At 50.6% G+C, this 21,773-nt stretch overlaps 2 protein-coding genes and 1 pseudogene across 6 annotated transcripts in view; 2 read left to right on the forward strand and 1 right to left on the reverse strand.

Annotated features, from left to right (window-relative positions):
• Positions 1–8,437, forward strand: part of Nudc (nuclear distribution C, dynein complex regulator) — a 21,995-nt gene extending 13,558 nt beyond the window's left edge. The window contains exons 2-8 of the mRNA XM_050150174.1: positions 1,921–1,998; positions 4,486–4,689; positions 4,789–4,854; positions 6,042–6,356; positions 7,549–7,632; positions 7,717–7,835; positions 8,181–8,437. Of these exons, the coding sequence (XP_050006131.1) occupies positions 1,921–1,998; positions 4,486–4,689; positions 4,789–4,854; positions 6,042–6,356; positions 7,549–7,632; positions 7,717–7,835; positions 8,181–8,232 (918 nt within the window). The 3' untranslated portion in view covers positions 8,233–8,437. The remainder of the gene's footprint in view (positions 1–1,920; positions 1,999–4,485; positions 4,690–4,788; positions 4,855–6,041; positions 6,357–7,548; positions 7,633–7,716; positions 7,836–8,180) is intronic.
• Positions 8,438–10,466: 2,029 nt separating this feature from the next.
• Positions 10,467–21,197, reverse strand: Kdf1 (keratinocyte differentiation factor 1). 5 transcript variants are annotated; one of them, XM_050150148.1, is made up of 4 exons: positions 20,843–21,197; positions 12,086–13,153; positions 11,434–11,508; positions 10,467–10,978 (listed from the first exon to the last, which is right to left on the reverse strand). In XM_050150148.1, the coding sequence occupies exons 2-4, from the start codon at positions 13,119–13,121 to the stop codon at positions 10,896–10,898; spliced, it is 1,194 nt and encodes a 397-aa protein (XP_050006105.1). In that variant the 5' UTR covers positions 13,122–13,153; positions 20,843–21,197; the 3' UTR covers positions 10,467–10,895. The 5 variants fall into 5 exon arrangements, with proteins under 5 accessions (XP_050006105.1, XP_050006087.1, XP_050006118.1 ...); XM_050150130.1 differs by having other exon boundaries at positions 20,784–21,197; XM_050150161.1 differs by lacking the exon at positions 20,843–21,197 and adding an exon at positions 20,784–20,827 and having other exon boundaries at positions 12,086–13,368.
• Positions 16,026–20,799, forward strand: LOC126507808 (uncharacterized; annotated as a pseudogene).
• Positions 21,198–21,773: the final 576 nt, after the last annotated feature.

Raw genomic sequence — 21,773 nt, forward strand, 5'->3', positions numbered from 1 at the left:
GAGCAGAGTCTGACCTCACTTCCTCTTCCGCCCAGAATTCTATTCTGTTTCCTCCTCCCATCTATGCTCTAAGCTAAGCCAAGCAGTTTCTTTATTGCTCAGCCAATGAAATCAACAGATTGATATATGACACTCCCACATCAGTGGGGTAAGTTCTTATGTCAAATTTAGACCCATAGATGAGCCTTGAAGACATTTATGCTAAGTGAAATAAGAAAGGACAAATACTGCCATGCATCGTGGCACACACACCTTTAATCCCAGCACTCAGAAGCCAGAGGCAGGAAGTTCTGAGCTTGAGGCCAGCCTGGTTTACACAGCAAGTTCCAGGACAGCCAGGGCTACACAGAGAAACCCTGTCTCGAAGCAACAGAAAGCTGAGGATGTCCATGGAGAGTCGGATGATAACAGTGAGCCTCAGAACATCCCAGCTCAGCAGTCCGGTGCAGCACGCTGACTCTGGCTGCCTAGGATCGCCAAACATCATCATCTGTACACATAGCCCAGGAAAGACCACATAGATTCAATTTCTACTCAGTGCGTGCTGCTGTATCAGAGTGAAGTCTAAACCCTAAGGTGCCTTAGGTCATCAGCTGGTGACCCTTTGTATGTAGGAAGAGTCTACCGTCTGCTAGCCTCTCTCCTGTGCCTGACGCTCCCAAGGTTCACTGTCAAAAAAGGAGAGCGTGAACTGAACACCAGCCCTGCTCTCAGCTTCCCGAGGACCATCTGCCCAAGCTTCTGCTTCTAATTCCACCAACAGGAACAATAGCTAGAACAACACTAGGGAAATAAAATCGCCCACTGGATAGCTGAGCTGACCGTGAGCCCATGGTCCTCCTCCCTCAGCCTCCTGAGTGCTCCCACACACAGTTATCATCCTTACTTTATTTTTTAAATTATTTAGCTGGTGTGATGCTGCACGCTTTTAATTCCAGCACTTGGGAGGCAGGGGCAGATGAATTGAGTTTGAGACCAGCTAGGGCTATGTAGTAAGATCCTGTCTCAAAACCAACAGGGGTTAAAGAGATGGCTGAGTTATGAGCCTATACTGTTCTTCCAGAGGACCCGAGTTCGATTCCCAGCATTCAGTGTCAGGCAGCTCACAACTCAATGGCCTGTCACATGAGCTTCAGGGGATTCCTGCTCTGGTCTTTGTGAGCTGGTCTTTCTGTGCCAGATGCTCCTATGGGCTCTTTTTAAAGAGATTAACTTATTTTTACCTTATGTGTGTGCGTGCATGTGTGCATGTGCCCTGTGTGTTTCTGGTGCCATGGACACTAGCCGAGGGTGTTGGATCTGGAATTACCAATGATTATGAGTGACCATCTCAGTGCTGGGAACTTAATCCAGGTTGTTTTGCAAGAGCAGGAAGTGCTCTTCATGGTTCAGTCACCTTTCGAGTCCCGTCCTAACCGCTAACTAATCCTGAGTGCTGAATTAACGGTGTCTAACACCACTGCCCAGCACATGTGTGTTTATATGTGCGTGTGGAGGTTAGATGACAACTCCCAGGAGCTGTTTCTTCTGTGGGTTCTGAGCAGTGGAGCCCAGGCTGTCATGCTTACATGACAGGGCCCTAACCAGTGAGCCATCTCTAGACCTCTTGATGGGCTTTACTGTCTAACCATGAAGGCTTGGTTCAGGCATTTCAAGTCCTGGATGTAGAGGAAGCATGTCTGACGGGTTCAGCCTCGCTGTGAAGAGGAATGTGTACGTACACACAAGAAATGAGCATTTGTCCTTCACACTGAAGGTCCTAGCAGAAGGGGCTTTGGGGCTTGGTGGGGAGGCTGGCTGTCAGGGGAGAGATTCAGAGGTAAAGCTCATGTTCAGATTCTCTCCTAAGATAGAACATTGTCTGCAGCTGAGGACCCCGTCCTGAGCCCCAGCTCTCCAACCTCTCCCTCTGTCTTTCAGCTTGTGAACACCTTCTTCAGCTTTCTTCGACGCAAAACAGACTTTTTTATTGGAGGAGAAGAGGGGATGGCAGAGAAGGTGAGTGCTGGGGACCCTTTTCCTTCAGTGGGTCTAAGCCGGGGCAGAATGCTAGCAGAGGGGGGCTGGGGAGGGGAGTATCACCGAGGTCCTGCTTGGGTATTTTACATTCTTCAGAGTCCTGGCCTGAGCTATAGAAACACCATGGAGACCGGCTGCTATAGGCTTGCTTTCTGTCTGCGAATCACCCCCCAGCCCCATAAGGTTTTTATCTGGCTGGGGAGATGAGTGGACAGTCTCTCTCTCTCTCTCTCTCTCTCTCTCTCTCTCTCTCTCTCTCGCACACACACACACACACACACACACACACACACACACTAATAGCCATATAAAAGCAGAGCGAGAGGCAGGGTGTGGTGCCTCCGTGCCCTCTCTAGACTTGCTTTCCTCCCGGGATCTTGATGCTCAGCAGCTAGTAATGGTCCAGGCTCCATCACTCGGGGGATTGCATGTGTAAAGCTTGTGACTGACAACTGAGTCATTGGCTGTCGGCCACTTCAGTTCACAGGTTCTCCCCGCTGCCTTCTTCCACTGGGGAGGGGGTTTGTAAGATCCAGCCTCAGCTCTTGCTGCATCTTCCTAGCAACCAGCAGCCAGCCCTGAGCTATGAGACAGGATTCTGACAGACATGGTTTCAATCTAACAGAAGATACACTGTCTGTCTGGAAATACCAAGGACTTAGGAGCTTTGTGTCGGGAACCTGGTCAAAGACTTGGTTTCTTGCTGTCGCTCATGTCCGCCTTGTCGGTGTAGTATGTCTTTACTCTCTAGATGGTTTTTCTGCCCTAGAACTCATTGTGCTTAGACAGGAAGGACGAAATGGTGGGTGCTCTCTCCGGCACCTTCAGTGGTTGGCCATGCTTGCGCCTACTGTTCAGTCTTGTTCTACCATCTTTCCTGTGTCTGTGGAAGCTTCCGTCACTGTCCACTCCTGCAGGTGTTTCCAAGGTGGCCTGTGAGGTGGGTTTTTGGTCTACTGTTAGAACTCAAGGATTTGCCGGGCGCTGGTGGCTCACACCTTTAATCCCAGCACTAGCAGAAGCAGGTGGATCTCTGTGAGTTCGAGGCCAGCCTGGTCTACAGCATGGGTCCTGAGTTCAATTCCCAGCAACCATTGGCTCACAACCATCTGTACTGAGATCTGGTGCCCTCTTCTAGCCTGCAGGGCAGGGATATTTGCAGGCAGAGCACTGTTTACATAATAAATAAACAAGTAAGTAAGTAAATGAATCTTTAAAGAAGACCTCACTTTCCCACCTGCCAGCCTGTGACTCCCAACCAAGTGTCAGCGACTGAAGTTTGACCTGTGACCTCCACAGCCTCTGCCTAGAGGCCATTTCTGGTGGGAGGGGCCTGGGAAGAAAGGTCAGAGGCTGCTTTGGTTGGCCTTTGCCTGGTGGCTCCCCACTGCCCTTTTTTAACCTCTCATGGCGAGGAAGGAATAGGACAAGTGGATTGTGACATGATTTATGGGGCTGGAAGAGGGGGAGGACCCTGTTCCTGCCCCTCCTTGATCAGTGATTGTCAAATGGCTTGAGTTCAAGGTCCCCCTGATTAGAAACTGGGGACAAGGCCCCGTGCAGGAATAGCCTCTGCTGCAGTTGCTCCATGACCTGTTTCCACAGCGGCGCGGCCTCTGCGCCTCATTGCTCTTGCTCCCATCTCAAACTTGCTGACGTGTTGGTGAAGCTACTCAGGGTTGCATGGGGCTGGGGGTCACAGATAAATGAGAGTCTGGGAGCATTTGGCAGGACTTTGGGTGTGGGAGGCTGCACCCTCCCTCCATCTTAGGCATGGAGGTGCTTGGCAGATGGTTAATTGAGCTCTGATCACTAGGTGGCTGCTCTGGGGGACCTCAGGTGTGCACTTTGTATCGAATGTGGGTGAGCACAGAAAATTGCATTTTCTAAGGGTCTGTTCAGAGCCTGCTAGGTACACTCAAGAGACGTTTGAGTTGGGCCTGGAGGCTGGCTGGTGAGACAGAGACCTCATTCTAGGTGAGAGCAGCAGCTGCCAAGGCTGCCTTTAGAGAGAGATGGGGATGGCTCAGGGTCATAGTTCAAATCTGTGACAAGTGCCATGGGGGTAAGCCCTGGGTGGCAGACATCTAGATGGTTCTGGGGTTGAAGCATTATGGGAGGCCCCCTCAGTGAACGTGAAACAACTTGAAATCAGAAGCTCTCTGTTTAGGAAGGGAAATAGTTTCTTTCCTTTGGGGAGTGCTGCCTTCTGGGGTTGTATGCCTAAGATGGATATAGGCAGGAAGAGAGACGGAACAGGAAGTGTAGACCTGTGTGCTAGGGGAGGCTTCCTAAGGGGGCTGAGCGTTAGTTCTGCTTGCAACAGAAACAGCTACCAGCACCGTCCTCACCGGTACACAGCTGCGTGCGTACCTGGCAGCAGTTGCAAGGTAGAGGCAGGCAGGGGCTTTGTCCCTGGGCCTTAGGACACTGTCGTCTGCTCTGATGTTTCACTGCCCTCCCTAGCTCATCACACAGACATTTAACCACCACAACCAGCTGGCACAGAAGGCCCGGAGAGAGAAGCGAGCTCGGCAGGAGACTGAGCGTCAGGAGAAGGCAGAGCGGGCAGCCAGGCTGGCCAAGGAGGCCAAGGCAGAGACCCTGGGGCCACAGATCAAGGAGCTGACTGACGAGGAAGCGGAGAGACTGCAGCTGGAGATTGACCAGGTGAGGCTGGGCCTCCGCCTCTGCCCCATCCCTGAGTGTATCGGCCCTGGGAAGTAGGGCTCTGTCCCACCTGTGTGCCCTGTGTGCCCTTTGCTGCAGAAAAAGGATGCCCAGAATCATGAGGTCCAGCTCAAGAACGGCAGCCTTGACTCACCAGGGAAGCAGGTAAGATAGATTAGCAGGGGCCTGGGCATTACCTTCCTCCCTTGGACAGAATTCCCTTGTCTCCATCCCCTGCCCTCAGCCTTCGAGGTCTCACCCCAAAGACATGGAAAACCTAGAACAGCCAGTGTGGCGGCTCACAGCAGTAATCTCAACACTGGGGGGCAGGGAGGCTGAGGCAGAAAAAAATATTAATTTGGGCTATATAGTGAGAACCTATCTCAAAAGAAATTAAAATAATATTTTTTCAACCCAGGCATAGTGACACAAATCTTTAATCCCAGCACTCAAGAGACAGGGCAGGTGGATCTCTGAGTTCCAGGTCAGCCAGGGTTATGTAGAAAGACATTGTCTATAATGATGATGATGATGATAATCTTTTTGTTAAATGGCTTTAAGACTGGGACAATATACCAGGCAGTGGTGGTGCACGCTTTTAATCCTAGCAGGGAGGAAGCAGCAGGTGGATCTCTGTGAGTTCGAGGCCAGCCTGGTCTACAGAGTGAGTTCCAGGACAGCCAGGGCTACACTGAGAAATCCTGTCTTGAAAAATCAAAAAATAAAAGACTGGGACAAGAATACCCACACGTGGGCTGAATAGATGGCTCAGTGGTTAGGAATACTTGTTGGCTTGTGCAGGGGTCCCAGGTTTGGTTCTCCGCACCCACATGGTATCTCACAACCATCTCTAGCTTCAGTTAGATGCCCTCTTCTGTACTCTGAGCACCAGGCGTGCACATGGTGCACACACATACATGCAAACAAAACACTCATACACATGCTCACAAGTCAGAGGGCACCATGAAGGGTGGGCTGAGGGTCAGTGGATTCCACCATATCCTTTGTCACACGACACACTTTGAGCCCTTCTGGCAGAGATCAGAACCTGTTCTCACCTTCGGTTCTCAGTGGCCTGGAGTGTGTGTAGGTCTGCTATGCTTAGGTCTGCTGTCTGTTTTTTGTTTTTCAAGACAAGGTTCCTTCATAACTTGGAACTAGCTCTTGGAGACTAGGTTGGCCTTGAACTCACAGAAATTCATCTGCCACTGCCTCCCAAGTGCTGAGATTAAAGGTCACCACCACCCGGCGCAGGTCTGCTGTCTTGTGACTGTTTTGTCCAGTGGCAGTTCTGGGCCTGACTTGGTGGGAGTCTGGTCTGTCAGGTAAGTCACTGAACACTCTGTGAGCAGGATGCTGAAGAGGAGGACGAGGAGGAAGATGAGAAGGACAAAGGGAAGCTGAAGCCCAACCTAGGCAATGGAGCTGACCTGCCCAACTACCGCTGGACCCAGACCCTGTCGGAACTAGATCTGGCAGTGCCCTTCCGGGTCAGCTTCCGGCTGAAGGGGAAGGATGTGGTGGTGGACATTCAGCGGCGACACCTCCGGGTGGGCCTCAAAGGACAGCCGCCGATCATCGATGGGGAACTGTACAATGAAGTCAAAGTGGAGGAGAGCTCATGGCTCATTGAGGATGGCAAAGTGGTGACGGTGCACCTGGAGAAGGTAGGGGCGGCCCAGCCTCGCCTGGGTGCTGACTGGGGAGGGACCAGCTGACTCCCTAAGGCTCCCATAGGTCCTTGGGCCTATTCCTCACTCTGCCCTTGTTTCTTAGTCAGGAAACAGCATCAGTTCAGCTGTGTTCCTGGCTTGGTGCAGGGTGGGCAGAGTCAGGTTGGGCAGTCTTGTATGCTGAGCTCGTTCCCATCATCCTTGCTCATGGGTTCAGTCCCATACATGCTTGCGCACCTACTGTGTGCCGGGCACTGTTCTAAGTATCGAGAACAGTGAACAAACAGAAGGATTTGCCCTCATAAAGTCCATATTGTCTTCTATACTGCCTTCCTACAGGTAGGGATTTGCTGGGGTAAATAAAGGTGGTGTCTGAAAAGGGCCGAGAGTCCAAGGACTGCTTTCCCTGGCACAGACGGTGGCTTGGCTGCCGCTCACTCACCTCTGTGCCCTTGTTCTTGGTTTTCCTCCCAGCCAGGATCTCCCTTTTTGTTTGCCTTTTTTTTTTTTAATATTTATTTCTTTATTATGTATACAATATTCTGCCTGTGTGTCTGCTTGCAGGCCAGAAGAGGGCATCAGATCTCATTACAGATGGTTGTGAGCCACCATGTAGTTGCTGGGAATTGAACTCAGGACCTTTGGAAGAGCAGGCAATGCTCTTAACCTCTGAGCCATCTCTCCAGCCCCAAATGTTTTAAAAACTTACTTTTTTTTTTTTTTTTTTGAGACAGGGTTTCTCTGTGGTTTTGGAGCCTGTCCTGGAACTAGCTCTTATAGACCAGGCTGGTCTCGAACTCACAGAGATCTGCCTGCTTCTGCCTCCCAAGTGCTAGGATTAAAGGCGTGCGCCACCACCGCCCAGCTTGTCTTCCTTCTTGTTTACTGCTGATGCCTTAATGCCTAGTCCACCTGTTACTCTAGCCTCTCTCCTCCATGCTGAGTGCCCACTGCATGTTTCCTTTCCTGATGGGTTGATTGGTAATTGTTGGCCTCTGTGTATCTATCTACCCTGGCTGCTGGGTGGACAGAGGTCCGATTCTTCTGTATCTCAGGCCCCAGCACAGACTTGCGTGGGGCTTGGATACAAGATGTGGATGGGAGAGAGTTTAGTTCTAAAAGGGTTGAGGTGTAATTCCTAGGTCAGAGCTTTCCTTCTCCATGGATATCTTCCTCCTCCTCTCAGATCAATAAGATGGAATGGTGGAACCGCTTGGTTACCAGTGACCCCGAAATCAATACCAAGAAGATTAACCCTGAGAACTCCAAGGTGAGTCCTGGTTGGCTGGAGCTTTTCTGGAATTGAAGGGGTAGGTGCTCCAGTGCTTCATTCACGCTCTCCCCGCCTCTCTAGCTGTCGGACCTGGACAGTGAGACTCGCAGCATGGTGGAGAAGATGATGTATGACCAAAGGCAGAAGTCCATGGGCTTGCCCACCTCCGATGAGCAGAAGAAACAGGAAATCCTCAAGAAGTAAGCAACTCGGGGATTGCCCTGGGGACTTAGGCCACTGAATGGGATTCTAGGCTGCCCTGCCCCCTTCCAGCACGAACCAGCCAAGTTCATGGTTCTGTGGCCTTGGCTTAGTTAACCTGACCACTTGCCAGGGTCATCTCCAGGACAAGGCTACCTTAAGAGTAGGAAGCAATCGGTAAGAGGCGGTTATTGCCACCTACTGGAAATTGGTGCCACTGCTGGCGCTGGCCACTTCCAGCCTCCAGGGTTGACATGGCCTTCAGCTGAGGCCCACTCCCAGGTCAGGGTTCTGAGGAGGTTGAGATGGACAGCTCACTCCAGTCTTACACTTCTCTTTCCCAGGTTCATGGATCAGCACCCAGAGATGGATTTCTCCAAAGCCAAATTCAACTAGCTCCTGTGTTTGCCTTCCTGAACTCTTGGGACTGAGCCCTTAAACTTCCTTTCCCACCATTTCCTGGGACCTGGGAACCTTAGGGCTGGGGCAGACGTGGGATTTCCCAGGCATGTGAGCTCCAAGGCTCCCCGGAGATGGGCTGGGTGTTGGGGGTCTCCTCCTCCCCATTTGGCTTGTTACACATTAAAACTATTTACCCTGCTCCGTCTGTGTCCTCCCTTTAGCCCCTCCCTGTTGCTGCGGGGACCTGGGGTTTTGGCTTCTAGCCTAGATTTTGTTGTGTGGAATTCTACCTACTAGAGCAGGCTCTTCACTCTGGATCTCAGTTCCTCCATGACTTAGGGGGGATGGTGACACAGGCTTTATTTAGAGACAGGGTTTCTTTGTATCCTGGGCCATCCTGGAACTTACTTTGTAGACCTCGAACTCAGATCTGCTTGCCTCCCCATGTGATTAAAGGTGTGTGCCATCACCACCACCTGGCCTGCTTTAGTTTTTATTGTATGAAGTTCAGAGGATAACTTTGTGGGTGAGTTCTCTCCATGTTTATGTGGGCTCCACAGATGGAACTTGGATTGTCCAGTTTGTCTTTCCACTCTGAGCCACCTCACCTGCCACATGTGTGGCTCTGAGCAGAAGCTACAGCTTCCCAAAAGGGACCCATGATCCAACAAGGTGTAACAGCAGCTGTGTATTCCCAGGAGACCAGTCCCAGAGTTGAATATTTAGACTAGACAGTGCCGAGACAGAAGAGTAATAAAGCTGGGGTGACTTTGCATAGGTGTGGGAGCTGGGAAGGCAGGGTACAGTCCAGTGGACCCCACTGTTTGTCACTGACCTGTTCTCTCAGAGCCAGCACCTATGCAGTGAAGGGCCCAGGAGGCACTTCTGCTCACATCTGGCCCTGGAGCCTCTGCTTCCACTGGAGGGTAGGGGTCGTTGAGTGCTGGGGCTGTGCAGGGTAAAGTAAATACCCAGCTGTTTCGATAAACCCTTTTCTGAGAATGCAAAGCTTCACAAAGCTGATGGGGAATTGGTTTCTGGGCCAAGACTAGTGTTTAGGGACCATTAACACTCTTGACTCTGCTTTCTCGTTCTGTAATCTTTTCCTTAAAAAAATTTTAGATTAATGTGAACCAATGTTTTCCTATATGTATGTATGTATGTATGTATGTATGTATATGTACCATCTACATGCTTGGTGCCCACAGCAGTCAGAAAAGGGCATTGTTTACCTTGAACTGGGGTTAGGGATAGTTGTGAGCCATTGTATGGGTACTATACCCCTTCTTGAGGCTGAGTCTTGGTGTGTATCACTGGTTAGCTTTGAACTCAGCGATCCTCTTGTTGGTTTCCTAGGTAGGATTACATGTGAACACCCCCTTTTCCTCTTGCAGCACTGGAGATCAAAGCCAGGATCCCAGATATGCTAGTCAACACCAAGTTGCACCCCTACTTGGTCATTCTATTCATACCTTAGTCTGTATGACACAGCAGCTCCCAAGAAAAGGGCCAGTTCAGATGCTATAGTTATACCTAGGGCCTGTAGTCACAGCCCCAGGGGTCAGCTGTTGTCCCCTGGGAAACTAGATAAATGATAGTTTTACCACTTTCCAAAGGGTGTCCCAAACATTAAACAATGTAAAGAAGGAAGAAGCTGGATAAGAATGGCCCCTTTTGCCAGCTTGTGGTTACTGGGCTAGGCGGGTCAGCCCAGAGCTTGCTGAAACTAGGTGGAGCCTTACTTTGTTGAAGAGCTGCCCTGGCTAATGTAATGGACCCTGTACTTGTAGCACTTCTGCCTCATCCTCCAGTAGCTGTGACGCTAGGTCTGTACTAGGTCCAGCACCTGGAAAGAGCAGCTAAGGGCCCTGCATGGTGACCACACGAGGGGAGCCTGCTTTTGCCTCAGCTGCTGAGTTTGGTGCCCATTGCTAGCTACAAGGATGTCTTTGGACACCAGGCTCTCTCAAGTTGCCAGCAAGAGCAGGATAAGGTGAAAATCGGAGTGCTGTATTAACACCAGGGAGAGGTGAGGGGCTTAATACCGAGGGTGGCCAGACCATGGAGGAGTGGCAGTCCAGACAAAGCTGCCCTAGATTGTTCTTTATCTTTTAGAAGCGAAGCTAGTCTGTCTTGCTCCTACCTTGCCTTTCTACTCCACAATGCTGAACAGCAATTGGGGCAAATGGCACAGGGAGAACCATGTAACTCTGATGAGCAGGCCGGTGTACTTGCAACTATGGTCATGTTAACAATATAGAACAGCCAAGATCAGTACAAACTGCTCAGCAACATAACAGGTGGGCACTGCCCAGAGAATCACATATAGAGGCCATCTGTCCCCAACCCAAACTATAGTTTCCATAATTGCTTAGGGTGACATGGGAATGGAACTGGGAAGCTACTTCCCAAGACTTTGCTTTCAGCACACAGGAAGAAACAGGCCCAGGCAGCAGTAAGTCCAGCTGAACAGGCAGAGGTCGGGGCACCATGGTCCTGTGAAATGTATGTGGTCTAAAGTCATTCAGCGAAAGGAGAAGCCAGAGGTCACTGCTTCTGGGCTCAGGATCTGGCCTTCACACAAAGGGGTCCTGGTTCCTCGACTCCGCTGGCTATGCTTCTTCCAGGAGGGGCTGTGACTGCTGGGCCAGTGGGGGTTAGCAGTACACCTGCAGCAGGGGTGCCCCTGAAGAGTCTGTGTCTGTGCCCTGGAAGGATGAGTCTTGGCTGCCTGGATACCCTGGTTGGAGGAGGAAGCAGAGGCTCAGACAGGGGAAGGAGCTCAGCCAAGGAGAAGCCTGCTGAGACTAGAACAGCAGGGCTTGAGCCTAGTCAGCTGTAACAGCCTGGGCAACCCACTCCTGGTGTTCAAGTCCCAGCAGTTGTCTGTAAAAGGGTAATGACCTTGCTCCTGGGGTTGTGGCGGCCCAGAGGACAGCAGTAGACATCATAAGGGGAGCTTCCGCAGCTGCAGGATGGGAGGCCTGCCGTCCAGCTTACTCCCCAATCACTTCTAGCTCTATTCTGGGAACTTTTCTCTCTTCAAGCCAGCTTCCAAGGTTGCAGTGGATATGTGGTTGCTCAGGCCCTTTTCCATTTCTGATCCCATCCTTACCCACCCCCAAAGTAAGCTGGAAGGTCATCGGAAGGGCCCCTAGTGTAGTTTCCCACCCTCTGGTCAGGTCAGGACCACACCTGGGGCTCCATATGGCCTCAGCTTCCTGGCGATGGCATCTGCTGTTGTCTCCTGGGAGATCTGCACTGTCAGTTCTAGGGAAGGAGTATGAATAGACAGTGGTCATTATACTGTATAAAGCAGCTCAGTGAAGAAGGGTGCTCGTGGGACACAGGCTAGAGAAATATGATTAAGACATGGGTGGGTGTGTAGTGGGCAGGTGGGACTTTGCTAGGTCGGGTCAGTGATGCAAATTCTTGGGTTTTTTTTTTTTTTTTTTTGAAACAAGGTCTCTGTAGCCCAGGCTTGCCTGGAACACTTGGCGGTCCTTTTTCTTCAAACCTCTAGAATTCTGGGAACACAAGCATGAACTATCACTAGCCTTTCTTGTTTACTGCAGAGGTCCAAATTCTTGTTCAGGGCCCTTGTTCAGTCCAGGCTTGGGAGTTGTTCAGTAATAGGGGAAAGGAGGAGCCTGACAGATGTAATGAATGAATGATGGATGGATGTTGGGGACTTTGCAATGGCCACTGAATCTGCATGTTCCCCATAGTTCTCAGCTTCATTGTGGGAAAGAGTTCAGAAATGTGTCAGCTGGCTACGGGTAAGCCCCACAAAGAACCCAGCCCAACAGTCCTAGAAGCCAGAGCTTCTCTACTTGGGCACACTTACCGTCCTGGCTGAGGGCTGAGCCCACCATGGTCTCATGGCCACTATCAGGGGCAGCAGCTGGGGCCGTAGAGCGTGCCGAGCGCCCCTCGGAGGTCTGTGGGCGGGAACGGCTTTTGCGGGTACTGATGCGGATGATGCCACGCACCAGGCGGCCCTCGGCGTCTTGCTCGTCCAGGTGGTAATCCTGTGTGATACTGCTGATGAGGTCTGAGATCTTGCTGGTCTTCTCCAGGAACACGGTGTCCGACGTGCACTTGGCCAGCTCGTCGATCTGGTGTACACTGAACAGCTCTGTCAACTTCTTGAAAATAAGCACGTCGATCTCCCGGCTCGACATGGAGCCACTGCCCATCTCGGGCAGGTCCAGGTCCGACTCGTGGAAGGAGTAATACTCCTCGGAGCCGCGGGGGCTGCTGGGGAGGGTACTGGGCAGGCTGTGCCGTGTGGGAGGGGGCTCGGGTAGGGGCTCCTTGCAGCAGGAGTCCGAGTCAGGGACCGGGGAGGTGGCATGGCGGTAGGGGTAGACCGGAATGCCCTTGAGCTTAACGTCAGGGTAGCTGAAGCTGCTGCCCATGGGGGACTTGAGCCGCTGGCCATCCCGGCGGCTGGGAGGTGCACGGTCCGGGCTGGGTGGCACACCATTGGGCTCTTTGACCCAGGCGGCTTCGGCAGACCCCTCAGTGGGGTCACCAGCAGATAAGCAGGGGCCGCAGCCCCGCACACAAGCCCCACAGCGCTGCAGGCAATCCCTGCAGCGGCGAAAGCAGAAAGCAGCCCTGCACCAGTCCCACCCCCAGGGGCGCCAGAGGAGGCAGCAGGTTGGGGGCTCAGTGGCCGGTTCTGCAGAGCCTGAAATGAAGGTGATACTCTCCGGCCCGTGGTGACCAGGGTCCTTGGGGTCTGGCCTGCGGGTGCGGCGGCCTGGTGGGGGCTGGGAGCGCTCATCATTCGTTTCCAGGCATAGCTCTGTTGGCCTCTCCCAGGGACCCAAGCGTGGCGGCCCAGACGATGGGCGAGGCTGTCCGGGCCTGGGCATGACTCAGAGCATGGCTTGCTGCAGCCAGGCACCTGCAGGGGAGAAGCCAGGAGGATGTCAGAAGCAGAGGTCAGAGACAAGCTCCTGGGCTGACCTGAAGAGTTTTAGACTCCTGGGAAGCCTGTGAGGAGGACGGATGGTGCATTCCATAAACCCTTGCAAACGTTGAGCTCTTCTTGACCCAAACAGAAAGTCTCTTTGTGGTCTAACTAAGGCTTTACAATCTCCTGGACTTCTCAATGAATGGCTATTATTGAAAACAAAACAAAGAAAATGACAAGTGTCAATGGGGATGCAGAGAAATCGGACCTCTTGCAATTTGCTAATGGGGCTATGAAATGATGTAGGTGTTGTGGGAAACAGAACGGTTCTTCACATTTTAAACACACAGGTTAGAAATGTAGCATGCATGGCCTACATAACATGAAGGAGGTGCTAAGTTCATCCCCAGTATGGCAAACAAAAAACATAAAAACGGGCTGGACAGACCACTCAGCAGTTAAGAATGTGGATTCATAAGCACCTGTAACTCTAGCTCTAGGGATGTGACACCCTCTTATGTCTTCTGCCCACACTGCGCTCACAGGGACTCTCTCCCCACTCCACATACATATACAAAAAAATTAAAAACTTTTTTTAGATTTCTTTTATGTGTATGAACATTTTGCCTGTATATATGTGTGTATGCCATGTGTGTCTGGTGCCCATGGAGGTCAGAAGAGGGTTGTAGGGGCTCTTAGAACTGGAGTTATGGATGGTGGTGAGCTATATTGTGAGTACTGAGATTCGAATCTTAGGTATCTGGAAAAGCAACCTGTGATCTTAATGCCTAGCCATCTTTCTAGTCGTAATTAACTAATTAATTGATTTTTCTGAGGCAGGGTTTCTCTGTAGCTTTGGAGCCTGTTCTGGAACTCACGGAGATCCACCTGTCTCTGCCTCCTGAAGTGTCAGTCCTTATTATTTTTAAAAATTATGTGTAAGTGGGGGCTCAACAGATGGCTCATGGTTAAGAGCACTGGCAGTTCTTCTACAGGACTTGGGGTTCAATTCATAGCACCCATATGGCAGCTCATACCTTTAGCTCCATTCCTAGGGGATCCAGTGCCCTCTTCTGGCCTATGTGGGCACTGCACACATGAGGTGATAGATGTATATACAGATAAACACTCATATACATAAAAACAAAATCTCTGCTTAGAATAGTGGTGTACAGAGGATCTCTGTGAGTTTTGAGGCCAGCTTGGTCTACATAGTGAATTCTAGGACAGTCAGGGATACACAGTGAGACCTAGTCTCAAAACGAAAATAACAAATAAAAACCAAAAAAAAAAAAAAGTTTTTAACATTCCTCAAAGCTCCCCAAAATTACCATATGACCTAGCAAATTCAATCCTTGGTTTCTATCCAAGAGAACTAAAAGCCAACTTTATTTTATTGTTTTTTTTTGTTGTTGTTGTTTTTGTTTTTTGAGACAGGGTTTCAATGTAGCTTTGGAGCCTGACCTGGCTCTAGCTCTTGTAGACCAGGCTGGGCTCAAACTCACAGAGATCCACCTGCCTCTGCCTCCCTAGTGCTGAGATTAAAGGTGTGTGTCACCACTGCCTGGCTGAAAGTAGCAACTTTAAACATTTGTATGTTAATGTTCATAGTAGCATTATTTACAATAACCATAAAGTAAGATTGATCCAAAAGTTCATCAGTTGCAGGGAGGGCTTCCCGAGGACCCGGGTTTGATTCATAGCACCTACATGCCCACAAACAACCAATTGCAAGTGTAGTCCAAGGGGATCTGACATCCTCTTCTGACTGCCACAAGTGCTGCATGCAGGTGGTGTGCAGACACATATGCAGGCAAACCATGCACATCAAATGAAAATAAAGGTTAAAAAATTAAAAAGTATATCAATAGATGAATCGACTCATAAACTGAAACATTTTAGGGATATCATTTAGACCTTAAAAAGAATGAAATTCTTAGCCGGGCAGTGGTGGCACAAGTCTTTAATCTCAGCACTTGGGAGGCAGAGGCAGGTGAATCTCTTAAGAGTTCAAGGCCAGCCTGGTCTACAAGAGCTAGTTCCAGGACAGCCACCAAAGCTACACAGAAACCCTGTCTTGAAAAGCCAAGAAAGAAAAAAAAAATTCTTTTGTGCTTTGACATGGATAAACTTTCAAGACATTCTACATGAAATAAGTTATACAAGAAAGAACAAACACTCTATTGTCTAGCTTCTATGAACTCTCCACAACTACCAGTTTAACAGATATAGAGAAATAGTGTGGTGGATGCTAGGGGCTGATGCGGAGGAGCATGGGGGAGTTATGTTGAATGGATACAGCATTTCAGCTGGGAAGGTGTCATACTCTGGAAGGGGAGGATGTATTTAATGCCACAGGATGGTGTGCTAAAGAATGGTATGTAAAAGATTAAAATGGTAATTCTGATATATATTTTTCCACAAAGAAGGTAAGCTGTGCAGGGACCTTACTTCCGAGGACTGTCCTCACTTTCCCGCCATCACTGAGCCCGGTGCAGGCCTCTGTTCAACAGCCTTGCCACGATCACCACCACTGCCCCTCCTTCCTTCGTCCCCGTCATCCTGGGCACGGGCATGAATGGGGTCTCTCATCCTACTCTGATGTGCCCTCCTAGAAACATTTACCATCAAGTAGGTTTCTCTTTTTCTTCTTGGAGAGAGAAGGATTGGTTTTGTTAAGACAAGAGGGTCTCATGTTGGCAGTTAGGCCTCAGATTTGCTAGGTAGCCAAAACTGCTCTTAAACTCCTGGTCCTCCGATCTCCCTTTTCACGGCCTGGGGTTAAAGGAGTGTACTACCTTGCCTGGCAACACCAACCAGTTTTGGTTCCTTGCCACAAAAATAATCCTCATGGACTAGGGAGATGGCTCACCAGGTGAGAGCACTCACAGTGAAGAACCCATGTGAAAGCAGTGGGAGAGAACTGTCTGGAAGCCCACGGGCCAGCCAGCCTGCAGCACAGCGCAGCACAGCACAGCACAGCAGCAGAAATGAGAAACTCTGCTTCCACAAGGTGGAAGGTGAGAACCAGCTCTTTTTATTGTTGGCTTGTTTTTGAGACAGGTTTTCTCAGTGTAGCTTTGGAGCCTGCCCTGGAACTTACTCTATAGACCAGGCTGCCCTTGAACTTACAGAGATCCACCTGCCTCTGCCTCTTGAGTGCTGGTATTAAAGGTGTGCACCACCACCACCTGGCTGAGAACCAACTCTTAAAAGCTGTCCTCTGACATCCACACATGTACTCCTTCAAGTGCAGACATAGGCCTAAGAGAGTCAGTAAAAAAGAAAGCAACTTTGTCTTAAAATAGTAATACTGATCTTCATTCCTCGGGTTTATGTACTAGGTATCTCAGAACTACAGTTGTTTTACTGATGAACACTGAGCCTAATCATGTGTCAGACAAGGCAAAACCAAAAATAAATCAACTATACATGCTGTCTGAAAACCTAGCACTTGGGGATGGAGGCAGAACTAGTAGTTCTGGGTCATCCTGCACTACAAAGTGAGTTCCAGGCTAGCCAGCCCAGCACATGAGATCCTATAAAGAAAAGAAAAGAAAAGAAAAGAAAGAAAAGAAAAGAAAAGAAAAGAAAAGAAAAGAAAAGAGAGAAAAAGCTAACCAGACACGGTGCTTGGTTGTTGTTTTGTTTTTCCAAGACAGGCTTTCTCTCTACCAGGCTGACTCGAGCTCCTCCTGCCTCTGCCTCCGAAGTGCTGGGATTAAAGGCATGTGCACCACCACTGCCCAGCAGTACTCACAATTTTAATGCCAGCATGGAGTAGGGTCAGTAGGAGACAAGAGATCTCTGCGAGTTTAAGACAACCTGGTCTATGTAGAGGGTCCTAATCCAGCCTGGGCTATGTAGTGAGACTTTGTCTCAAAACAAAACAAACAAACAAAAACCAAAAACCTCCTAGGATGAAGCAGGAGGAATCGAGTAAATCACCAAGGGACCCTAAAGGACGATGTAGTGCCATACTCAGGAAGGCCTTAACCACCGTTCACTGTCCTTAGCCTGTATTTTGAGCCACCATGTAGGTGCTAAGAATTAAACCTGGGTTCTCTGGATTGCTCTTAACCACTGAGCCATCTCTCCAGCCTCCTACCCTTTTCTGAGATGCTGATACTTTATCCTTTACCCCTGATTTTTTTTTTTTGTTATTGTTGTTGATTTTTCGAGACAGGGTTTCTCTGTAGCTTTAGAGCCTGTCCTGGAACTAGCTCTTGTAGACCAGGCTGGCCTTTTTCTCACAGAGATCCGCCTGCCTCTGCCTCCCAAGTGCTGAGATTAAAGGCGTATGCCACCACAGCCCAGCCCTTTACCCTGATTTAATCACTATGGAGTCCTATATAAAATTTATTTTGAGACAGGGTCTCACTACGTAGCCCTAGCAGTACTTGCTAAGTTGAGGGCTGGTCTTGAACTTACAGAGATCTGCCTGACTCTACCTCCTGAGTGCTGGAATTAAAGGTATGCCAGCTGAACCAACAGATACACACATTTCTAAGAGAAACAAAATAGCCTAGTATCTTTGCTTAGGAAGCAGACTATAGCTCTTAGGGGTAAAGGGACACATATCTGTAGTGTGATCATCAATGGTTTATACCAGCCTACCAGCACATGCCTGGAGAGCTCATGTACAAACAGACAGACAGACAGACAGACAAAGAATACTCGCTATGCTGGATGAAGATGCAGTTCTTCCTGAAATTTTACAGTTTCTGGGACCCACTCAGCTCTCCTTCTCTAGGGGACCTCGAGGAGTTCTAGCCAAATGAGCCCCTCTTTCCATACCCTTCTGCTGAGGGCTCTTGATGACTGGGTCAGCCTTGTACTCACTGGTTTGGGATAAGCCTAAATCCCCAGGGACTTTGAGCTTACAGGTCAGCCTCTTTTCTGGTTCAACGACGAGAACAAGGTCAGTTTGGGAAGGTGTTAGCATGGCACAGACACATTCTGTGTGACTTTATGGTAGAAAGACAAAGGACTTAGGCTCCAGGCAGACCAGAGCAGGAGTCGGCACTCTTGGCGAACGGTGTATGCCTATATGGTCTATAAACTGAAGGAGGTGTTTTCCCCTTGGAACACCTGCTGCTCAGTTAAAAAAGAAAAGGTACAGAAACTGAAACTGTAGTAAGTGACTTTAGAAGTGTTTCACGAGGGAATGTGGTGGCACACACCAATCACCCTTGTCCCATGAAGGCTGAGGCAAGAGGATCGTGACTTTGAGACTAACAAAGCAAGACCCCCATCTCAACAGAACAAAATGTTCTTCACAATTCAGAGGGAGACAACTAAATGTTTGTCCTGATATAATCAACATGAGGTTGGATCCAATCAGTCATTTCACAAATGTTGAGGCCCTACTGTGCATTCTAAACTCTAAGGACACAGCAATAAAACAGACTAACTCCCTAGCCTTAGTTTACATCCCATTGAAAGTGATTACTCACACCTTCCATTACCATAAACATATTGCTTGTAATAAATCTATTAATTCTCAAGACATTCTTAGTATTATTCCACTGTACTAAGGCAGAAAGATTAAGTAAGTTGTCCAAAGCCAGATTTCTTTTCTTCTCTCCCCACCCCGCTCTCGCCATACAGTTTTTCTAACAGTCCTGGCTGTCCTGGAACTTGCTCTGTAGACCAGATTGGTCTCAGACTCTGCCTCCTGAGGGCTGGGATTACAGGCGTGTCCACCCACCCCCTTTTGTTTCTTGAGATGGGCTCTTATGTATCCCGGGCTGGCCTCAGACTCACTGTATACCTCGGGAAAAGAGATCCTCCCGCCTTCACAGTGCTGGTTGATACAGAGCTGGGGCTCTAACTCCGGGTCTCATGCATGCTAAGGGCTCTACCGATAGAGCTCTACCCCAGCCCCCACAAACACACTTCTGTTTGTACTCATTGGCCTGGCCTCAGACCCTCACCCACTCCTACCTATGACCTCCACTACCCCACCCCATCTGTGGATTTGTAAGAGCCAGTTAGGGCTGCCAGCACGAGCTGGCATCCTTTGAGGACTTGCAACTGGAGTGTTACCCAAATCAGCCACTCTCAGCATCACACCAAGCTGAACTTTGTGGGTCTGTGGGAGTATCATGGTTACCGACACTGGGCTGGGCCACTGTCTCTTTCCCCAAGGGCTTAGGACTGACTACTGTAGGGTACGTTCATATCCAACACACACATTTACCATGGGCCAGCACCCTGCTAACTACGGAGGAAGCAGCAGCAATGCTCCAGCCAGAGAGCGTTCCCATGACTTACAACTACCATGTGAGTGATTTACCATCACCCCACAGCCCAGGAATCGGAAGCTCGGAGGGAGCTAAAGCAAGATGGCAAACTGTTGTGTGGTGGGCTAGGGCTCTTCAGCCTGGGTACCTTGCTCTGTGCCACATCTCCAGTCAGGGAAGAATGGGGACAAATGAGCAAAGCCTAGGATAAATAAACCAGGGATGGCGGCTCATTCAGGTAAGCCCAGCACTGGAGAGCCCGTCGCAGGCAGATTCCCTGGAGTTCAACAAGGTCAGCTTGGGGTACAAAAGAGAGACCCTGTCTTAAATCCTAACAACCAACCAATCAGCCTTCCTACTTGTGGTTTGATAGTGTCTGGCCGCAGTGTCCTTTCCCCACCAGGGTCCCTGCTCCTCCCCCTCCTACCAATCCAGCAACACTGGTCACCTAATGGAGCCGGGCCAATTCTTGCCTCTCTTTTAGCTTGGAACAAGACTCTTGGTCCCCATTTCGTCATCTTTAAATAGGTTCCCTTTAGAGTAGTGTCCCTAAACCCAACACGAGACAGGATGACAAGGAGCCTGGACCATATGAGACCCTATCTCAAAAACAAAAACTAAATATATACTTAATTAAATTGAATATAATTAAAAATAAATACATAAAACAATTAGCCAAGTGAAATAAAATACAAATAAAATTTGAAAATCCCATCTGCCTAAACGGGAGAGATTAGTGTCTTTATAGGCAATGAGGCACTGGTGTTTAGCGAGAGCCTGGGAAGACGGGCTCAGTCACAAGGATGCTCGAGGGTCTGGCGGCCCCAGGACTCTCTGACTTCTCGTGGCCTTGGCCTTTCCGCCAGTCCCCACAAGCACACACACTCGGGGCTCTCCACGGGCTCTTTCCCTGCGTCCATAGGACGGGCTGGCTGCACCGACCCTCCGCCCAAGCAAGCTTCGGGTCACCAAGCTGTGGTCAGCTGAGCTCGAGCGCAGGGCACGGGCCCCCACCCCCCACCCCCAGGCACAGCCTCAGCCTCCCGATCCTCTGCAGGAACCGGGTACGCATTGCCGTCGGGGCGCGCACGGCCTCTCTCGCCGCGAGCGCCATTGCCTACGAGTCCCGACGCTGTTCCACTTACGGTTCCTGCCACGGCTCCGAGGTGCCCGGCCCCAGTCCCCAGGCCTCCCGGCCCGGCCCGCCCAGCCCCGCGCCCATTCGGGCTTGCGGCCCGGCCCGCGCACCCCGGAAGTGGGCGTCGGGTCCCGAGGAGCCGGGCCCCCGCGCCCCGCTGCCGTCCAGGAGCAGCCTCCAGGGTCACTCACTCGGGGCTGCGCCGCTCCGCGCCCCCGCGGGTCCGCTCCGGACTTACCTGCCCCGCCAGGTGAGCCGCCTCCAGCCAGCCCTTCCCCCGCCCCCCTCGGCACTCACCTGGGTCGCAGGTGAGCGTCTCGCGGGAGCGCGGCACGGGTCGCCGCTGGGGACACACTTCCTGGCTCCGCGAAGCGCTGCGGCACACCTGGCCGAGGCCCCGCCCAGCCCCGGCCTAGGCCAGGAGAGTGAGGCCCCGGAGAGGGGCAGCCAGGCCGCAGTGCTCAGGTCCCCTTAGCTCTGTAGTTCGGTGTCCTGGAAGTCTCTGAGAGGCCATGGAGCGCCCACGGGGCCGCAAAACCCCTACTCAAAGCGTATGGCTCCTGGGAATTCGTCCCTGACCCCTGAGTCCCTAGCTCGGTTATGTGGAACAGTTTTTTGTGCTCTTTATTATAGTCCCCAGCCGGCTGTTTCTTTCTTGTCTCCCGTCTTCTCCTTTTAGCCTCTGACCTTGAGGGTAAGGTCTGGCCTTGTTTCCCTAGTACAGGGCCTGGCATGTCCCAAATGCTCAGCAAACAGTCTTCACTGTTTGAATGGCTAGGCAATGATCTGTCATCGATCAGTCTGGCTGTCTACGTATTCATTTATTTTTCTTTTTTACATTAATTTTTTTTTAATGTGTGTGGGTTTCTTGCCTGCATGTACAGTCTGTGCAGCACTCGCATGCCTGGTGCAGGCAGGGCTGAGAAGCAGAAATTGCATGGGATACCCTGGACCTGGAGTTGAGAATCAAACGTGGGTCTTTGGAACTTGGAAGAGCAGCCAGTGCTCTCAGCGGCTGAACCCCCTTTCCAGCCGCACTTATTTCCCCATCCAACTATAATCAGATTCTATTCCTGCTTAGCTTTCAGAACAGACTAGGCCGGGCGTGTTCTAGGAGGGTATGGCCACAGACTGTTTAGGATTTTTTTAGACGTTGTCTCCTAGGCTAGCCTCCAGCTCACTAGGTAGCCAACGCTGGCCTTGAACAGTTGCCTCTCCCACTGTCACC

Source organism: Alexandromys fortis, unplaced genomic scaffold, assembly GCF_014885135.2.
Source record: "Alexandromys fortis isolate MF-2015 unplaced genomic scaffold, M_Fortis_MF-2015_v1.1 scaffold_26, whole genome shotgun sequence".
NCBI classification, from domain to species: domain Eukaryota; kingdom Metazoa; phylum Chordata; class Mammalia; order Rodentia; family Cricetidae; genus Alexandromys; species Alexandromys fortis.